The sequence below is a fragment of the Equus asinus genome, chromosome 14 (genome assembly GCF_041296235.1).
Source record: "Equus asinus isolate D_3611 breed Donkey chromosome 14, EquAss-T2T_v2, whole genome shotgun sequence".
Lineage (NCBI taxonomy): Eukaryota > Metazoa > Chordata > Mammalia > Perissodactyla > Equidae > Equus > Equus asinus.
Genome location: NC_091803.1, coordinates 1,197,016 through 1,215,475, shown reverse-complemented (window position 1 = coordinate 1,215,475; position 18,460 = coordinate 1,197,016). Strand labels below are relative to the sequence as shown.

The window sequence follows — 18,460 nt, the reverse complement described above, 5'->3', positions numbered from 1 at the left end:
AGCCTCTGTGCGTTCCGGAGATCAGAAGAGGGATCTTTATTTGCTTTCTCTCAGCACCAACAGCTTCTGAAATCCTGAGTCTCTTGGTTTTAGAAATCCCTCTGGAACAGGCCATGGGAGACTGGTGCAAACAGTGGGGCCAATTTACAAATGACGTGGAGCATGAGTTTGCTGAAGATGAGAGAGAGGGAAACAGTCAAGGGCTGCTGCCTCACAAAACCGAGCAGCTGTGTGTGCCCCGTTCTGTGCCCCCCATGGGGCCACCGTCAGCCACAGCCCCTGTCCTTGCAGACCTCACAGTCTCGTCCAGGGCACAGTTGGCTAAACCCGCAGGGACAGGCCAGCATCTGGGTGACGGGGCAGCCTCAGAGCGTGAGGAGGGCCAGGAGTCACACGTGGAAATCTGCCGGACTTCCTGGAGGAGGTGCTAGTTGGGCGGGAAAGGCACCTTGCAGGCTTCTGCTGCAGGGAGCCTGAGTGACTGAGGTCCCCCAGGCCGCCCCCTACTAGTGCCTGCATGCTTTGGGGACACCAGGGGAAACTGAGGCAGGCCCAGCCCAGGGAGACGCAGGCCTCCTTTGCGGCCAACTTTGGCTCAAGATTCCCAACAGCTTTGCCCCATCTTCCCCAGAGAGCATGGCTCCTGCCCACCGTCCTCTTTCTACCCCTCGGGTAGACTCGACCCGCGGCCTCCTGGTTCCCACAACCTTCCAGCTCCCTCTCCGCCTGCTCTCACACCCACACGTGCCCTTATAAGATCCCACATGTTGGACCCCACGTGGCATCGGCCTCTTGGAGGACCTGGACCAACGCGAATTTCAAGGGCACAAGGAGCCGACCAAGGAAGACGGGAAAGGACTGTCCACACACAAGTGAGGCCTCAAAGGTGACTGTGTGTTGTGACAGGTCTGAAGCTCAAGTCACTGCAGGATAAAGGGACCAGGGGACGGGGCACAGTCCAGGAGCCCAGGCATGGCCTCGTCAGATTAATCCCTTGGAACAGCATCGGGCAGACGTCTCTTAGCTCAACGTCAGCCTGTAATTATTCAACTTGTCATCTAAACATTAGGTGTTCTGTCCGTGGAACCGTGGCGTCTCTCATTTACCAAGCGGGGAGTTGGGGCATGGATGGGGCTCCCGTCTGAGCCTAAACCCGGCTGTGTAGCTTGTGGTGCTCTGATCTGGTCCCTAAATGCATAACAACAGGCCTAGCTCACGCTGCCTGTGGCCGGGACCAGGCACTGCGGGCCAACCCTCTCGCTCGCGTGGCGACAGATTTAGTCCACACAACACCCGGGTGAGGTCATTAGGCTCATCATCTCCATGTTACGGATGAGGAAATGAGGCACGGAGAGTCACAGCAGACCCCAAGTGGCAGAGCTGGGGTTTGAACCGGGGCAGAGGGTCCTGGAGTCCACGCTGTTCACCCACCCCCCAGGCCCCTCCCTGACGTTCATTCATCGGCTCCTTCTCTGGTTCTGACTCAGCGCTCTTGTTGATTTTTTTTTTTTTGGAGGAAGACTAGCCCTGAGCTAACTGCTGCCAATCCTCTTCTTTTTGCTGAGGAAGACTGGCCCTGAGCTAACATCTGTGCCCATCTTCCTCTACTTTATATGTGGGACATCTGCCACAGCATGGCTTGCCAAGTGGTGCCATGTCCGCACGCGGGATCCGAACCAGCGAACCCCAGGCCACTGAAGCTGAACGTGCACACTTAACCGCTGTGCCACCGGGCCGGCCCCAGACTCAGTGCTTTTTGTGGGGCTTCCTACAAACCAGGCGGCAACTGTACCATCTGATCCAGTCCTTGTGATGGCCCTTAACAGGCAGGTGGGCAGAGGAGAAAATTGAGGCTCAGAAAGACGAAGTGAGTCGCTCGGAGATGCCCCGGTGGTCAGAGGTGGCCCCAGGATGTCAACACAGAGCTGTGGCCCCTGGACTTGCAACTGTCCCTCGTCTGCCCGCCCCGAAGGTGGTGGTGGAACGGACGTATAATTGAAACCAGGATCCCCAGCACCTTCTCCAAGTGCTACTTATTTACAGCTGCCCCAAGCTGTCTGGGAGCTCTTAAAAAAGGCAGACTGAGGTTAAACGCTTCCATCGCCGAAGCCAGCGCCTTGCTGCTCTGCTCTGCCTTATAAATCACGACCCGGGATTCGTGCGGAAAGGCGCTGGGTCCTTCGCTCTCCGCGGTGCTCTGCTCCCAGCTGCCATAATTCAGGAGGACAGATCCATGTTCCAATAAACAGCCCTGTAAAGCCGGCGTCTCCGCAGGCAGGGCTGTCTGCTCTGTGGAAATTGTTATTCCTTTGGATGGAAAGGCTGCATATGGCGCTTACCCAGCGATCAAACTGTAATTAGAACTTCCAGCAATTTACGGCCGAGTGTAAATAACGAACATCGGGCTCATTCGCCAGCCCCTGCCGCACGGATGGGTGGGTGAATTTCCCTCTTTCAAGGCCATGTCCCTGGACCCACGCGGTGTGATTCATCCAACATGATTTTCTGCTGAGCTGCAAGCTGAGGCCCCCTAAGATCCCCTCCCTCCCGCTCTCTCCATTTCCTAAGTGGACGCGGGCAGGCGGCTCCAGCTCAGAGCCAAGGGCGAGTGGGTGCCCTTGGAGGTAAGAAGCCAGAGAGGGCGGCCGCTCTTGGTTAGCATCCTGAGCAGCTTATGCGGGGGTTTGACACAGCCCTGGTCCCACCTGAACCGATCATGACAAATAACGCATGGAATCAGACAGCGGCACACGGGGACCAGCCGAGGAAGCTGGCGTCGGCTGTTGAGTTTAGCGCCTTGGAGCGAAATTGGAAATCAGGAGAGGGGCGCCCGGGGAAGCGACTAGAATGATGGCCCCGTCGATGAGGATGAAATCAGAGGAACCGGACTGACATGGAGGACGACTGCAGGGAGGCGCTCTGTTATCCTGGGTTTATCGTCTGGCGTCGCAGCCAGAGAACAGAGGACAAACCGTGTCTCGTGTGGGCATGAGGGCAGCTCGGGGGTGAAAGGAGGACTCGTAAATTCCAGGAAGACTGTGAGGAGATGGAAGGCCCTGGAGCCCTGGGGAGGTGAGAGAAGTTTTTAGAAATAAGCCAAAGTTTGGGGACATTCTGAGGAGGACGGTCTCGCCAGCGGGTCCCCAGAGAGCCCAGGGCAGAGGCGAGAGTGGCCGGGTGCTGTGTGTGTGTGAGGACAGTGGCCGACAGTCTCCTCGCACGGGCTCTGTGTCTCAAGCAAGGCGGGCTGAGGGAGCCGTGCGCCCCATCGCGCGGTGGAGGAGAGAAGGCCTGGAGAGCTGAGAACTGCTCTCTGGGGGGATGGCTAGAACCAGGCCGCCCGCCACCCATGCCTGGGCCTTGAGAAGGGCCGTGGCCGAGTGCTCCTGGCTGGACAGAAGGTAGGATGGGGAGGCCCTGGGAGAAACATGGCAGCTGGAAGGAAGGAGGAGCAGGAGGTGGAAGGAGAGAGATTGAGAGAAAGACGGGGGATCTCCAAGCAAGAGAAACCCAGAAACACAGGCCTCAAGCGGGATGTCGCAGGCCCATGGCCAGCACACAGGACATGCACCCTCTGCCCTCAGCTGTCAACCCTTACCCCAGCCAAGAGCATGAGGATCCTTGAGCCCACTTCACAGATGGGACTACTGAGGCTGGGGCCACACAGGGGGAACAAGCCAAGAGTCGAGTCGCAGCACCTCTCTGCTGGCTGGGGGCCTGCACCCCGCAGTCTCCTTTGTGGCCGGAGCTCATCCCTGCCCCGCCGCCTGAGGACTGTGGTTCTTGGCCCAGGGAAGGCCCACCGCACGTGGTCACCCCATAACGAGTGGGTTGAGGCCCCCAAGACTCCGTCTGGCACCCTGATTCGGGGCAGTCGAGGGATAAAGGGACTGGAGACAGGAAAAGAAGACGCGTGAGCAGAGAGGGGGATGCACGGCTGCATCCGGGTGTGGAGGACTGTGTGTCACCCCATTTTGTGTGTGTGTGTGTGTGTGTCACCCCATTTAAGCCCCACTGCACCTTATGAAGAGGGCATCGGACCCCGCCACACAGACGGCCAGAGAGATGAAAGACCCACAGCCGCACCTGGTCAGCGGTCCGGACAAGACCTGTGCCCAGATGTCAGAGGCTCTGCGGCCAGCTGCGTGGTGGATGGGGGGGCTGGCTAGTCGCTGAATCGGGGCAGGGCCTGGCTGAGGGCGTGCCCTGGGCTGCACCCGGCAGGTAGGGCCGGCCTGGCAGGGCGGGCAGGCTGGGTGGCAGGGAGTTTTCTGAGTCTAGGGAAGACCAGCACTTCCCGGGAACAATAGCTCTGGGACTGAGCAGCCTGCTGTGAGGAGGGACAGCCGAAGCTGGAGACCCCACTGGGGGCGGACACCCCTGGCCGCCTTCTCAGGCCCGAAGGCCTGCGACAGACCTGGCCAAGGGCCGTGGCTGGACGGCCGAGGGAGCCACCAGGGAGGTGAGCTGTGTGTGTGCACGCGTGTGTGCATGTGTCTATGTGAACACACTTACGAGAGGTGTGTGGTGTCCAGGCTGGGGCTCCATGCACCCCACTGGGTGGGGGCTCCTGGAGGAAAAAACCCACAACTTGGAATTCTGAGAGTCACAGCCCCTCTGCCCCCATCCCCTCCATACCCAGAGGCCGTGCCCCCTGCCAGGCCCCAAATGCCAGCTGTAACCAAAAAGGGTCTCAGGCCAGGCCCAGGTCAGCGCCCCGCCCAGCCCCACGTGGCAGGGTCTCCCCTAGGGCTGGCGGCTCACTCCGGGGTGAAGGGCAGGTACAGACAGGCCCTGGGCACACACGTGTTCTCTGAGGACTGAGGCCACAGGTCGGCGGGGGGACATGGGCCAGGCATGGGCAGGACAGAGAGGATGGAGGCGTGTGGGAAAAAGGGAGTAAAGTCCCGCTGGGCCGACCGCGCAGGCCGGGTGGTCTGCTCTGTGGCCTAGAAGTTGAGAGAAGTCCACTTGCGGGACACCTGCCTGGCGGGACGCTAGGCCGGCCAAGACAGCCGGGGCCCGAGCTCTCTTGGGCTGCAGCAGCCTGCAGCCACCTTTAAGGGGAACAGGTGACAGGGAGGCCAGTGCCTCCCAAGCCCCGACTCTGACTGGAGCTCTGCATGGGGGTTCCAATCACCGGTAGAAATTGAGGCTCAGAGAGGCCCAGTGTTTGCCAAAGGTCACAGACACTGTGAGTGGCCAGGCTAGGTCCCAACCCACATGTTTAACCCAGGGCCCGGCTCCTCCCCAGCTCTGGGACCCCGTGTCCCATCCCAGGGGAGCAGCAGGCGTCCTGGCCACCAGGAGGCAATGCTGCCCTGCTCGTCCACCACAGGAGGAACCCCAGAACTAGGGCTGGAAGGACCCTTGGGCCCCTGCCCCTCTTGGACCCAGAGAAAGGGAAGGAATGGCTTCGGAGTCCCCAGGATGGTGGGTGGCCAGGCTGGAACTTGTCATCCAGGCGGGCAGGTTAGTGCTGGGGGAATGGGGACCCCTGTGGCCCAGCCGCTGCCTCTCCCCTCTCTGCTCCCCTCTCCCACGTGTCTGACTTAGAGGCCTGAGCACCAGGCCCCTTGGCCAATGGTGAGCCCCTGTCCAGTCACCTCCAGGCCCAGGGCCATGGTGGGTATTAGTTGAGTCAGTGGCCATCGTGTGGGCCAGGACGGAAGCTCAGTGGCAAGGCCTCTCTTCCGCTCCCTGGGGCCCAGCAGGAAGGCCCCGGGGCAGAGTGACAGGACCTGGTGCGGCTGGCCTGGGGCAGCGGGGAGCCGGGATGGTCCTCGACCCCATCTCTGCGGGCCCAGAGGGGACAGCCCTCAGCTGCTGGGAGGGCCGGGGCAGGAAAGGAGGGAGGGGAGAGACCGTCCCCTGTGGGAGAGCGGCCAGGCCCATCAGAGACGTCCCCAGGAGGCCGGCCGGCTGAGAAGGGGCTGGCCAGGTGGGAGGTTGGATGTCAGCAGCAAGGCCGAGGAACCACGGGCGTGAGGCCACGGGGTGAAAGGCAGGCGGTGGCCCGAGAGCATTGAGGTCGGGCGCAGGCCACGGCTTCTCAGTCACCCCAGAGCCCAGCCCAGGGCTGGCAGGAGTCCAGTCACCTGGTCACTGTAAACAGTGGTCAGACGTGCCAGCTGCCCAGATCTGGGCGGGCAGGTCTGTCCTGCACTGGGCTCGGTCAGCGTCCAGCCCCCGGGCAGGAATCAGGCTTGGCCGGCCTGGCCACCTCTCCAGAGTGGGCGCGGGCCATGACTCCTTGTCCTGCCATCTCAGATGTCACCTCCTCTCTCTGTCACCTGGCACTCCCCATCCGCCTGGCGGCCACCGGGGCTGGGGTCTCCTTCAGCCAGAGAGGCCCACAGACAGCCAAACAGTCAGTCTCTCCCGGCCCTCCCAGGCACCTGCTGTCCGGCGTGCCCGGACAAGCACAGCCCGGCTCCTGCTCTCTTCTCCTCCGATGGCCTCCTGCTGGCTCAGCCCGCCTGGCGGAGGTCCTGCTCCCGGGTGTGGGTCCTAGGAGGGGGCCTTCCTTCCCCCGAGCTCGGGCAACTCAGGGGGCTGTCCAGGCCCCCAGGGATTTCAAGGACTTGCCTGCTGTGCCCTGGGAAGGGGGCCAGAGAACCCCAAACTCACCCGTACAGACAAAAAAGCAGAGGCCCAGAGAGGGGAGGGGCCTGCCACAGTGGCTGAGACCCCGGGTGGCGGGACAAGGCTGAGGGCTGAGGCTCCTCTGGAGGGACCCAGCCAGGAAGCCAGAGGAGAGGGTGGTAGGGACAGCGGAGGCCTCCTGTGTTCGCGGAGCCCGGGTTTATTAAATGCACGCCGGGCCAGGCTGGCGGGAGGGGCGGGGCCAAAGCCCCCAGCAGCCCTTTCCCGCAGCAGGTGAGGGTTTCTCGAGTAGGTCGGCTTCAGAGCCAGGGCTCTCTGGAGGCCTTCCTGGAGGCAGCGGCTGGACAGAAACACACAGGGTATGACAGTATGGAGTGCCCCAGTAGGGAGGTGGCCTGGCCTCCACCGTCAGAGCAGGGGGTAGCCTTGAGCAGAAACAGCTTCCCAGGGCTCAGGCACTCTCAGGTGCCAGAAACAAGCTCAGTCTGGTGCCAAAGCCCCCTCGCCTCCAGTCGCCACTGACAGAGCCGTGGGACAGGGAGACTACCAGGCCTCCCCCCTGGCCTGCAACTGGCCGCATCAGAACATGTCGTCTTTTCCCACGGTCCATCTGGCCCCGGTGACCCCAGCTAGGGAAGTCCTTCTGACATCCAACCACAGTGTGTCCTGCAGTACGCCCAGTCATCCACAGCATCCGCCTCGGAAGGACCTGGGCCTCAGTTTCCCCTCCTGAAGCACGAGTGGGTCCCTGCCAGCCCCGTCCGTGTCCTGATATCCGAGTCTTCACCCTTCCAGGCCTCTGAGCTGCTGTCCCTGTGGGCAACCATGTGGGTGGAGGGGTGGGGAAGCTGAGTGGTGTGTCCCAGGGGTTGACAGCCCCACCCTGCACCGTCCTGTACCCCTGGGCGACCCTGGACACGGGGAGGAGCTTCCGAGCTCCCCATTCCCGCCCCGAAAAGGGGCCTTGACCCAGATGTCCCAGGGCTGCAGGGAGGGCCAGCTGGCAGGAAGGACCGGGACGTGTGGTCCCGTGTCAGGCACAAACCCATTTGTAACCAGAGCAGGGCCAAGAGACCGGCTGAGGCCCCACCCTGCCGCCACGTCCAGGAGACCGAGGGGGCGAGCCGCTGTCCGCAGGGGCCTCTGGCACGGGCCTGACCGCGTGGGGCAGGTGAGTGAGGGCCCCGAGCAGGGCTCAGGGCCCTGTCTGTCACTCCCTCCCCACAAAAAGCCAGAAATGTTTCCCGTGTCCCTCTTGGGGACCGGGCTTTTTAAATTGAGGTGAAATTCTCGTAGCAAACTTACCCATTTCTAAGTAAACAACTCAGCAGCGTTTAATACGGACACAACCTCCATCTCCTTCCAGAACTTTCCATCACCCCAAAGGGAAACCCGGACCCACTGTGCAGTCCCAGCCCAGCCTGATCCGCCGCAGACCCCTCCCACCTGTCTCGGGCCCAGGCGGCAGCTGCCGGGCCGTCTGGCACTGGCAGGCGAGGGCACCTGGCGGCCAGCAGGTTCCTGGGAGCCAGCTGCTGCTGAGTAAGCTGCCCAGGAGGGATAGAGTGTCCACAGGCGGGAGGGGACAGCCCTCGGCTCCTCCCCTCCTCCTCAGCCCCTCCCCACGGCCGGGAGCTCAGGTGGGCCACCCCAGAGTGAGGCAGTGGCTGCCCCTCCCTGGGCCTGGTACAGCCTCCAGATAGTGGCCTTGCCCCACCCCCGCCGGGGCTGCCAGTGGCGACCACGTGGCCACACGAATGATCAGCAAGGCTTCCCTGGAGGCCGGGCCTCCCAGGGCTGGGCTGGGAGCTTCCTGCCCGAGAGGTAGGTGCTGGGCCAGTGACCAAGGCTGGAGAGAGTGGGGGAGGCCGGGACAGGGCCTCAAGCGCGGGAGGAGGGGGTCCTGGCGCCCCAGCAGGTTGGCCAGCGGCTGAAGCACAGGTACTCAAGGCTAGCGAGTGGGCTCTGGGTGGCCAAGGTCCCCGTAGCAAAGCTGGGCACCCAGGCGGCCGGGCAGGTCCCAGGGAGCCAGTTGTGGTGGGGGGGGCGGGCTGCACTCCCCCGACGCCATCTGCTGCCACCGGCAGTGCCAGTCTGGCCAGGTGCCGGGACGCCACCTCGAGCAGGCAGAGCAAAGGGGCTCCCCCACTTCCTCGGATATCTTTGGCCCCTAAAATGTGGGTTTCCAGAAAGCCCGGGGCCCAGAGGTGGGGACCGCCCCAGGTCAGGCAGGTGGCTGATGTCTGTGCCCAGGTGGCTGAGCCCCGGGGGAAGGAGGGAGCCCCAGGCTGGGGCCTTGGCGCTGGGTCCTTGCACATGGAGGGCGCCCAGGGGAAGTGGGCGAGGTGGTCATGGAGGGGACGGTAACCGATGCCCAGGGCAGCCCTGGGCACGTCCACGGCCTGGAGGAGGAGCCCCTTCCGTGCTCCGCTCAGCCTGGGCGCCTCCCTGCCCCACTCGCTCCTCCCCGTCACTGATACTGGGGCTGCTTCCAGCCATCCGGGAGCACCTTTGCCCTCACTCCTCCCCGGCCGTGTCCTCCCCTCGCCTCTGCAGATGGCTAACACCTCAGGGCTCCTGGGAACGGCCGGCGCCCCCCTGGTGTGGACAACCTGGCCACAGCCCAGCTCCCCGCCGGCCATGTCAACCGTGCCCACCGGGCCACAGATGGACCGTGTGGCAAACGGCTCCCAGGCTGCCTCCCGGCTCTTCCTCACCACCGCCCTGGCCCGCGGTGTCTCGGGCATCTTCGTGTGGACTGCCCTGGTGCTCACCTGCCACCAGGTAAGCCTTCCCCTCTGCACGTCCCTCAGGACCCTGCTCCCCAAGGGACGTGGCCCTGGCCGGCCTTGCTGGGATGATGGGAACTCCAGCGACGACCTCAGGGCAGGTGTCAGAGGTCCGGCTGGACAGAGGAGCAGTGTCCGGGCTCTCGGAGGCGGCATCAGCCCAGGGCACAGGTCAGGCAGGGGAGGGGCCATCTCCAGAGCGTGGCGTGTGGAAACTAGGCCCGAAGACGGGAGGTCCCTGCCAGGCAGAGGGCAGAGCACTGAGCGCCATCGGGCGCCAGGCCCTTCCCCCGGAGTATTTGGTCAGCCTCTCACCCCATTCACGGAGGTCATCAGTGTTGTCCCATTTCACAGATGAGAACACTGAGGCCACGAGAGGCCGGCGGTCTTTCCCAGGCCCACGTGGCCGGGAGGGGAAAGGTCCGTTCCCTTCCTGAGACGCGGTGTCCCCATGCAGGCGGGTGAGGGCTGAGGGTTCGTTCTGGAGGGAGCCAAGAGCCTGGAGCCGGGTCAGAGCGTGGCTGCAGGGACAGGCCTCCAGGAGGGGCTGCCCGCCCCCCACCCCGTGAGGAAGATACCTGCCCAAGCCCGGAGACTAGGCAGCCCCCCACACCGACCGCCAGGCCCAGCAGCCAGGGGGAGTCAGGGAGCAGGAGCAGGAGAGGGTGCCCGGGCACAGGGGCCAGGCAGCTGAGGTCCTGAGGCTTCTCAGTTACACCAGAAGCACAGGGAGGATTGCCCACCCGGAGAGGCGAGAGCGAGGGCCTGGGGCAGGAGCTCATGTGCAGGCCCGGGAGAGGACACGGAAGAGGGGTTTGGACACCCGTGCAGGAGCTTGGCCTTCAGCCCTGGGGGTGCTGGGGAGCCAAGGAAGGCTGTTGAGGCAGGAGCTGTGAGCAGAGCCAGGCACCAGCCTAGGGAATGTGGCGGCTGGGTGAGCCCGGGGCAGGGGGCAGTCAGGAGACTGGCAGGCACGGGTATATGAGTAGAGGCCCCTCTCAAGGCCGCCTGCCAAGTCTTCGAAGAACCAGAACAGAAGGTGGACAGGTGTGTAAGGATGGGCCAGGTGGAGTACGGGGCAGCTGAGAGCCGCAGGAGGAGGCGGGCGCTTCCAGTGGGGCTGTCAGGGAGGACTGCCTGGAGGAGGCAGTGTTTGCGCTGAGTCTTGCCAAGCTGCCCTTGGGGATCAACACGTAGGCTGGACAGGTGGGTGGTTTGCATTGGCCTGGAAGCCATGCCATACTCTCTGGTGGTGGGACGGTTTTAGGTCTGCCGTAGGCTGCGATTTATAGGACAAGGGGCAGCAAGGGGGCAGGCACCCAGAGTCCTGGGTGGGGGCCATCCCAGTCCTGGGTATAGTCGTGGCCCCAGGGTCCCCCTCTGTCTAGTCCCGACCTTCTGTAATTCTGGGGACCAGCTATGCATGTGTGTCTGTGCTTCCTGGGGCCCCATGGCCTGCACGGGCTGCAACTCCCGGGCCCCACCCTGGTCCCAGACTCTGCACCCATTCAGAGCCCAAGGGCTCAGAAAGGAACCCAGCCCCTTGCTTTAAGGACAGGAAACCAAGGCCAGAGAGGACAGCGGCTTCCCAAGGCCACCCAGCCAGGCCGAGCCAGCACGAGGAGCGGAATTCAGGCCTCCAGGTGGCTGGTCACGCTGTGCCCTTCCCACTGCACCTGCTGGGGAGTGAGCGGTTGATAAGGAGCCCGTCCCTGGCGCCAGCCGCCCCCGCCACTCCCTGTGCTGTGTCCTGGAAGCTGGGTGCCTGCTGGCCTCGCTCAGCCTGCCCTTCGCCCACTCTCTCTCCACCTCTGCTCAGCCGCCTCCTCCAGGAAGCCTTTCAGAGGTGCTGTGGGACCACAGCCAGCCACCTGGGCACCCGGCTCCCTGGTGCCTCTTCCTCCTAAAGACCTTGTCACTGTTTTTCGAGTCCTCATAGAAAACGTGGAAAATCTAGAGAGGTTTACAGACGACCTGTAATCGCCCATATTTTCCCATCATTCAGGGGCAAGAGGGTGACATCTTTCCTTTCGTTTTTACCATGATTTTCAACACACTTGGGGTCCGACTTGGTTTGTCTTCTCGATGTTTACCTGTCGTGCTCCGTCAGAGCACTTCCCCACTCCGGGGCGCCCTTTTTACTGGCTGCATGATACCCCTCCGCGAGGTGGCACCAGTGGGATCAGCCCTGCCCGCCGCCACGCCCGGGGTCCCACTGTGTCTCGCACAATGGACATCCTCGTACACAAACTCCGTGGGATCAATCCTTACAAGGGGTCAGAGGGAATCGGCCCTTTGAACGCCCCCAGGTGAAATGCCAGGCTGCCTTCTGGAATGTACATACCCACTCGGGAGAGTTTCCTTGAATGAATGAATGCAAGTGCAGGAGTGAATGAGTGTTCCACTGCGGAGGGCTCCTCTTCTCAGTGGCCCTCCTGCTCACGGGCCGGCCCACCCAGCGGGGTGGCAGGTGGCCCGCCCCCATAGCCCGCCCTTGCTCCCCTCGCCCAGATCTACCTGCACCTGCGTTCCTACACAGTACCCAACGAGCAGCGCTACATCATCCGCCTGCTCTTCATTGTGCCCATCTATGCCTTCGACTCCTGGCTCAGCCTCCTCCTCCTGGGGGCCCACCAGCGCTATATCTACTTCGACTCCGTGCGGGATTGCTATGAGGGTGAGTGCCCGGGCCCCAGGCTCCAGGGGGTCCCGAGACTGGGCAGCATGCAGCAGCTGAGTAAGGGGTTCCTGGGGGCGCTCCCACTGTCTGCCCCGGCACCCACCCTCCAGGCCTGAGTCTGCTCAGCGAGGCCCCTGGGGGGAGGACACCAACAGCCAGGGTTAGGGACGCTAAGGGTGAGCCAGGCCCCCAAGGTGAGGGGGCTGCAGCTGGGCCTGCCCGGAGCCTGGATGGGGGAAATGGGGGGTCCTAGATGGGCTGGGGGGCCTCAGAGTAGCAGAGACTCCTGCAGGCCCCCCGCCCCACTGGGGACACCCAGGATGCATATGGTCCCGGGGCGGGGGGCTGGGAGCCCCCGAGAGGCAGGTCTTGCTGTGTGACTGAGCTTCAGCTTGGCCTCCGGGAAATGGGCACCATATGTCCTGTGTGGGTCAAATGCGGGGGGTCAGGGAGCCTTCGTGCAGGTGGGGGGGGAGCCCCTGCAGACACCCCAGGCTCACAGCTGCTCACCCCGCCCCTGCTGGCAGCCTTTGTCATTTACAGCTTCCTGAGCCTCTGTTTCCAGTACCTCGGGGGCGAGAGTGCCATCATGGCTGAGATCCGGGGAAAGCCCATTCGGTAAGCTCTCACCCTGGAGCCCAGAGGGCCCTCCCCGCCGAGGGCAGCCGCCGGTCTGGGCAGGTCCCTCCGAGCCCCCCTCAGGACTGCCGCCCCCTAGGTCCAGCTGCTTCTACGGCACCTGCTGCCTGCGCGGCAGGTCCTACTCCATCGGGTTCCTGCGCTTCTGCAAGCAGGTGAGCTGGGGTGGGCATCGCCCGGCCCTGCCCTTCCAAGCCCTTGCTGCCCATGTACCCAGCTGCCGCCGTCCCCCACTCCCGGGCCCCTGGGCGTGTGGATCCCCTCACCCCCTGCCCCCTCCCAGGCCACGCTGCAGTTCTGCGTCGTGAAGCCCATCATGGCCTTGGTCACCATCATCCTGCAGGCGTTCGGCAAATACCACGATGGGGACTTCAAGTAAGGCCGGGGTGATGCCGGTGGGGCGGAGGGGGGAGGCAGGGAGGGGGCGGGGAGGGGGGCTCAGCACATCCCAAGTCCTCCAGATGTGGGGACAGGCCTCCCCTCCTCTCGGGGAAACTACCTGGGCAAGCCCCAGGCAAACAGATCCAGAGGAGTGGCCCTTGTCTCGCGTGTGCCCTGGGGGCCCCCCCAACTCTCCCCCTAAGGAAAACAAAACGGGATTTAAGGGCACTCACCAAGCAAGCCCAGCTCCGCCCGGGCACATAGCGTCAGGGGAGCTGGCAGCATCTGGAAGGAGCTAGGGCCACCGGCACACACCACACATGCATGCACACCCATGCTCACATGTGTGCGGGCACGCACACACACGTGCACACATGCTCACACGCACGGACTCCCCCACGCACTCACAGCCTCATGCACACGCACACGTATGCTGACATGGGCACAAGCACACCTGTGTGTCACAGCATAGAGGCCAATTCCTTCAGGCTGTGCCCGGGCGGGTGCAGGGGCAAGAGGGCCACATCCTTCCCGCTGTGTTGAGACTCCCTGCAAGGCCCCCCTGCCGGCGTCCCCCCAGCTCCTCGGCCACTGCCCTCAGGTGCCGTCCGCCCGCCCTGGAGGGACGGTCCGCATCTGGGTCGCAGCTGGTGCCCAGGCTCCGGGTGGGGCGGAGGAGAGAGGCCAACAGCACAGCTGACACAGGTGGGGAGGGCACAGGGGGGCACGGGCGCCGTCTGACCCCCTCACCTGCTCTTGTCCCAGTATCCACAGCGGCTACCTCTATGTCACCCTCATCTACAACGTCTCCGTCAGCCTGGCCCTCTACGCACTGTTCCTTTTCTACTTCGCCACCAGGGAGCTCCTGCGGCCCTTTGAGCCTGTCCTCAAGTTCCTCACCATCAAGGCCGTCATTTTCCTCTCTTTCTGGCAGGGTGTGTGGGGCTGTGAGGCTGGGGCTGGAGCCCGGAGAGCCTGGTTCAAACCCCACCCCCACCCCCAAATCCTTGGGCACCCTCAGGCCCTGCCTCAGTTTCCCCAGCTGTAGCATGAGTCAATAATGCAGCTCTCTCAGCTGGAAGCCATAAAGCTCCTGGGTGCAGGGGAAATGGCGAGCTCCCCGCGACGTGGATCCAGCCCGTTGTGGGTGGAGACGACACGCAGAGGGGCCGTGGGACCCTGTCCTCCTCTCCAGGCCCTGAGCTAGGCTGTGGGCACTCCCAGCCCCCACTCTGCAGAGGAGGATACCCCAGCAAAGGGTGGGCCCCAGGTCCACTCTAGGGGTGGAGAGGTCAGGGTGGGCACTTGGGGAGCTTCTGTCCCAAGACCCCAGCTTTGGAGTCACCCGGCCACTCTGAACCTTAGCCTCCCCCTCCGCGAAATGGGACCATGTGGACAGGCTGTCCCACGGCCGGCCGGGGGAGCATCTGCCGGGGCCTGAAGCTCGTCCTCCCCTGCAGACCCCCGCCAAGCCCGTGAGGCCAGCCTCGGAGGGATTTTTGGCTGGGCTCATTCCAGTCCAGCCCCCTGTCTGGGGTGGGTGCCTGAGTGGCGGTCACCATCCCCCAGGGATGCTGCTGGCCATCCTGGAGAGGTGTGGGGCCATCCCTGAGGTCCAGGTCATCGACGGGAGCAAGGTGGGAGCCGGCACGGTGGCCGCTGGCTACCAGAATTTCATCATCTGCATCGAGATGCTCTTTGCCTCCATTGCCCTGCGCTATGCCTTCACCTGCCAGGTGTACTCGGAGAAGAAAGAGAACTTGCCAGGTACACCCGGCCCTGCCAGCCGGGAGGTGGGGGGTGCCGTACCCGGGGCATTGCAGCCAAGGGCCTGCGCTGGGGCATGGCCAGCCCTGCCTCCTCTGGGCGCCCTCAGCACTGCATCTCTGTCCCCGTCCTGCACATGGGCCTGGGGATTGTCACCTTGATGGATAGGGAGACATCCCCACAGGAGGCCCGAGCCGCAGACAGGTACCTCGTCTGCATCTGGTCTCAGGGAAGAGACCAGGCAGGCTGGCAGCAGGAGCCGGCGGGCAGGCAGCTCTGAGCACTCAGTGAGCTGGGCTGGACCGGACCTTTGGGCCCCAAGGACCTTGCCGGGATAGGGGGTCGGTGCCAGCCAAGCCCGGGGTGTCCCACCTACCACCCAGGTGTCTGGACCAGCCTGACGAAAGGAGCTAGGGGCTGGCTGGTACTGGTGTCCATTTGGGCAGAGATGGCCTGTGGCTGCTCTGGTGAGCCTGGAGTGGCCATGGGCATGAAGGGCTCACCCCAGGCTGGAGAGAAGATGGGAACCAGCCAAGGGATCTCCCTCTATGGCCCCTGGCAGGGGCTCTGGGCTGGGATAGCCAAGGGTGGATGAGCTGGGCTGGGATTCAGGGGTCCCAGGAGTCACCCTCTGCTGGCCGAGGCCAGGACCTAGAGACGCAAGAGCCTAGCCCTGGGCAGCCCCGAGGCCGGTGGGAAGCAGGGCCGTGTCTCCAGGGCTGGGTGTATGAGCGGGAGAGGAGGGGTCCAGGGAGGCCCCCGCCCACGTGCTGCCCGCCCCCAGCCCCCACAGCTCCCATGCAGAGCATCTCCAGCGGCCTCAAGGAGACCATGAGCCCCCAGGACATCGTGCAGGACGCGATCCACAACTTCTCCCCTGCCTACCAGCACTACACGCAGCAGGCCACGCACGAGGCCCTGGGGCCCGGCAAGGGCAGGCACCCCTCGCCCGACACCCACCCCGGTGTGGCCGGTGGCCCTGGTGGGGGCAAGAAGAGCCGTAACCTGGAGAAGAGGATGCTGATCCCCGAGGAGGAGCTGTAGGAGGGATGGCCTCGGGGTCACCGGACGCCTGGCTGGGGACGGACGGCCCAGGCCTCCGGGAAAGGACAGGGCCCCTCACCCACCAACCCTATTGCCAAAGGTCAAGCCTCTCCGGGGAAACCTCCTGCCAGGCCCTTGGAGCCCACTTCCCATCCTCCCTCCCGCCGGCGGGCCCACAGTCCCAGGGGAGAGCACTCGAGCTGACCTGACGAGCACTGGACTGGCTGGGCTCCCCTGACCACCAGCTTAGGTGGCCGCCAGGGGACAGGGAGCCAGCATGGCCTCCCTGGATGGACAGGTCCCATCTGCGGGGAACGATGGCCAGGACAGAGCTGGGCAGCCTGGCTCTGAGAGGCCTGGAGCCTCAGGCACTACTGGCGGGTGGGGTCCACACAGGCTGGTGGGGGCAGGTGACTCAGCTGGGCCTTGCATGGCCCCCTTGGGCCCGAGGGAGAAGGGACACTGCAGCTCCACACACCCTCCAGCCATGGGGAGCCCTAGAAAGCCCCCACCCACCCGGGGGTGTGCCCCACATGGGTCTGGGGGCTGCGCAGGCCAGCTGCACAGAACCTTTGCCCAGGGACGCCAGCGGAGCGCGGGCTTCCCCCCATGAATCACATGCATTTGTACATAAACACCTGCGTTTTCTAGTGACTCTAGTGGCCTCTATCCTGCAGGGTCAGCGCCTTCATGAATGGACCAGGTGAGGTGGTCAAACAAGGTCCATAGTGCTAAGTCTGGGCATTGGGGGCAGGGTCCAGTCCACGCTGGGGCCGCCGGCCCCAGGCACTGCTCAAAGCACCCTGCTCTGCCTTGAGACCCAGAGCCTCAGTTTCCTCTGTGAAAGGGGCCTCCTGCCAGCCCCGCCCACAGCGGGTGGATGAGGCCACGTATGCAAAGCCCAGAGAGGGCAGGGCGTGGACGGGGCTGGTACCCGGTGCCTGCCATGCCCCACCCCCGCCCCGCCTGGCCTCTCCCTCCCTCCGTGTGCCAGGCCGCTGCCTGGACAGCTGGGAGAGTGGAGCCTGGGACACAGGCCCTGCCTCCCCGGAAGCTGCGAAGGGCCCCAAGCAGCCTCAGAAACACAGGGGAGGAAGCAGCAGCAGCTGGGGAGTGATGGAGCCTCCTGGAGGGCCTGTGGCCAGGAGAGGAGAGGGCAGAGGGGCCTGGGCGCCCAGGAGCCCGCAGGCGTGGGGAGCCAGGGCAGGCTGGCCAGGCCAGCACAGAAGGCAGGAAGGCCTGGTGGGAGCCACCCAGCCACGACCCTCCCTCATGCCCCTCCTGGCCGCCCACTCCCAGGTCACCAGGCAAAGAAGGAAAGGTGCCGAGGGTCTCAGAGGGACTTGGCAGGGCGGGAACTAGCCTACAGTGTCCAGGCCAGGTGTCACCCCCTGTCCCCTGGGCCTGGGGACCTAGGACTCAAGGCCAGCAGCCTCTCCCAGGCCCAGCTGGGCTGCCTGATAAGATACGCCAGGGCTCCCTCCGGCCTGCGGCCCGGCTGGAACGTCCCCCACCTGCCTTATCATGCCTTCTGCGGCTGCCTGAGCCCCAGGCGACCCACGGCCAGGCCCCCACACAACTCAGCCAACAGGTTTGGGAGAGGGCCTGGCGCTCCCCGGAGACCAGCCGACCCAGGAGGGAGGTTTCCTGGAGGCCGAAGGACAGAGGCAAGATGCCAGGCCCTGCTGGGAGTGCACACGGGGAGGCAGGGCTGCCCGCAGGCCCTCGTCCCCGAGAGGGCCACCCCTTTGGGGTCTGAGTTGCCCAAAGCTGTGTGCACAGAGGGAAAGTGGGCCAGGACCCCGTCCTGGAGACTCAGACCCAGTGTGGGCTCCTGGTTGCAGGGGGCCCCTGGGCCGGGACTGTGTGCTCGGGGACAGCCTTCTCGGTGCCTTTAGAAGGGAGGCAGTCAGCATTGACTGAGCGCCTGCTGTGTGTCCAGGACTGGACCACGCGTCTCACATGCACTTAATCCTCACGACCATCCCGGGGAAGGTGGCTGAGGCCCACAGGGGTTGAGGCACTTATCTGAGGTCACAGAGCCGGCAAGAAGTGAGGCCCGCTCACAAAGGCCAGCTCTCTGCCCTGACCCCAGCCCCACAGACATCTCGACCTGTGGACAAAGTTTTTCTTTCTGACAAAACAAAGTAAATCGTCAGGACGAAACACGGTGCCCGGCGCTCCTGCAGCCTGCAGGAGGAGCAGAGGCACGGAGCAGGTCAATGGTGCTGCCCCGGCCTCGCCAGCCTCACCTCCCGAGGGAGAAGTGTGGGTGTTGACGAGGAGGAGGGGAGGGAGGGACATCTCCCCATCTCTGATGAAAAAGTGGGCTTTCCAGTGCCGGGTTCAGCTGTGTGTGGCCAGGAATGGCCAAGGCAGGCAGGTCCCAGTGCTCCGGCCGGGTTCTCCAACATGGCCCTGGGGTTCTCATCTGTGAAACGGCCCCGGTGATCCACACCAGAGGGCAGCAGCCAGAGAGCAGCTGGGCAGCCTGGGGGGCAGGGTGCCCTTCAGCAACTTCCCTAGAGCCCAGCGCTGGCCGGGGTCTGCGCCT

At 64.2% G+C, this 18,460-nt stretch overlaps 1 protein-coding gene across 7 annotated transcripts; it reads left to right on the top strand.

Moving 5' to 3' along the window:
- Nucleotides 1-2,617: 2,617 nt before the first annotated feature.
- Nucleotides 2,618-16,561, top strand: TMEM184A (transmembrane protein 184A). Of its 7 annotated transcripts, none has more exons than XM_070484072.1 (11): nt 2,618-4,462; nt 7,666-7,777; nt 7,973-8,148; nt 9,163-9,390; nt 11,907-12,072; nt 12,603-12,693; nt 12,794-12,869; nt 12,998-13,089; nt 13,861-14,030; nt 14,665-14,862; nt 15,647-16,561. In XM_070484072.1, exons 4-11 carry the CDS (start codon nt 9,163-9,165, stop codon nt 15,904-15,906), a joined length of 1,281 nt encoding a protein of 426 aa, XP_070340173.1. In that variant the 5' UTR covers nt 2,618-4,462; nt 7,666-7,777; nt 7,973-8,148; the 3' UTR covers nt 15,907-16,561. The 7 variants fall into 7 exon arrangements, with proteins under 7 accessions (XP_070340173.1, XP_044603065.1, XP_070340175.1 ...); XM_070484073.1 differs by having other exon boundaries at nt 4,445-4,462; nt 7,671-7,777; XM_070484074.1 differs by lacking the exon at nt 7,973-8,148 and having other exon boundaries at nt 4,300-4,462; nt 7,671-7,777.
- The last annotated feature ends 1,899 nt before the right edge of the window (nt 16,562-18,460 follow it).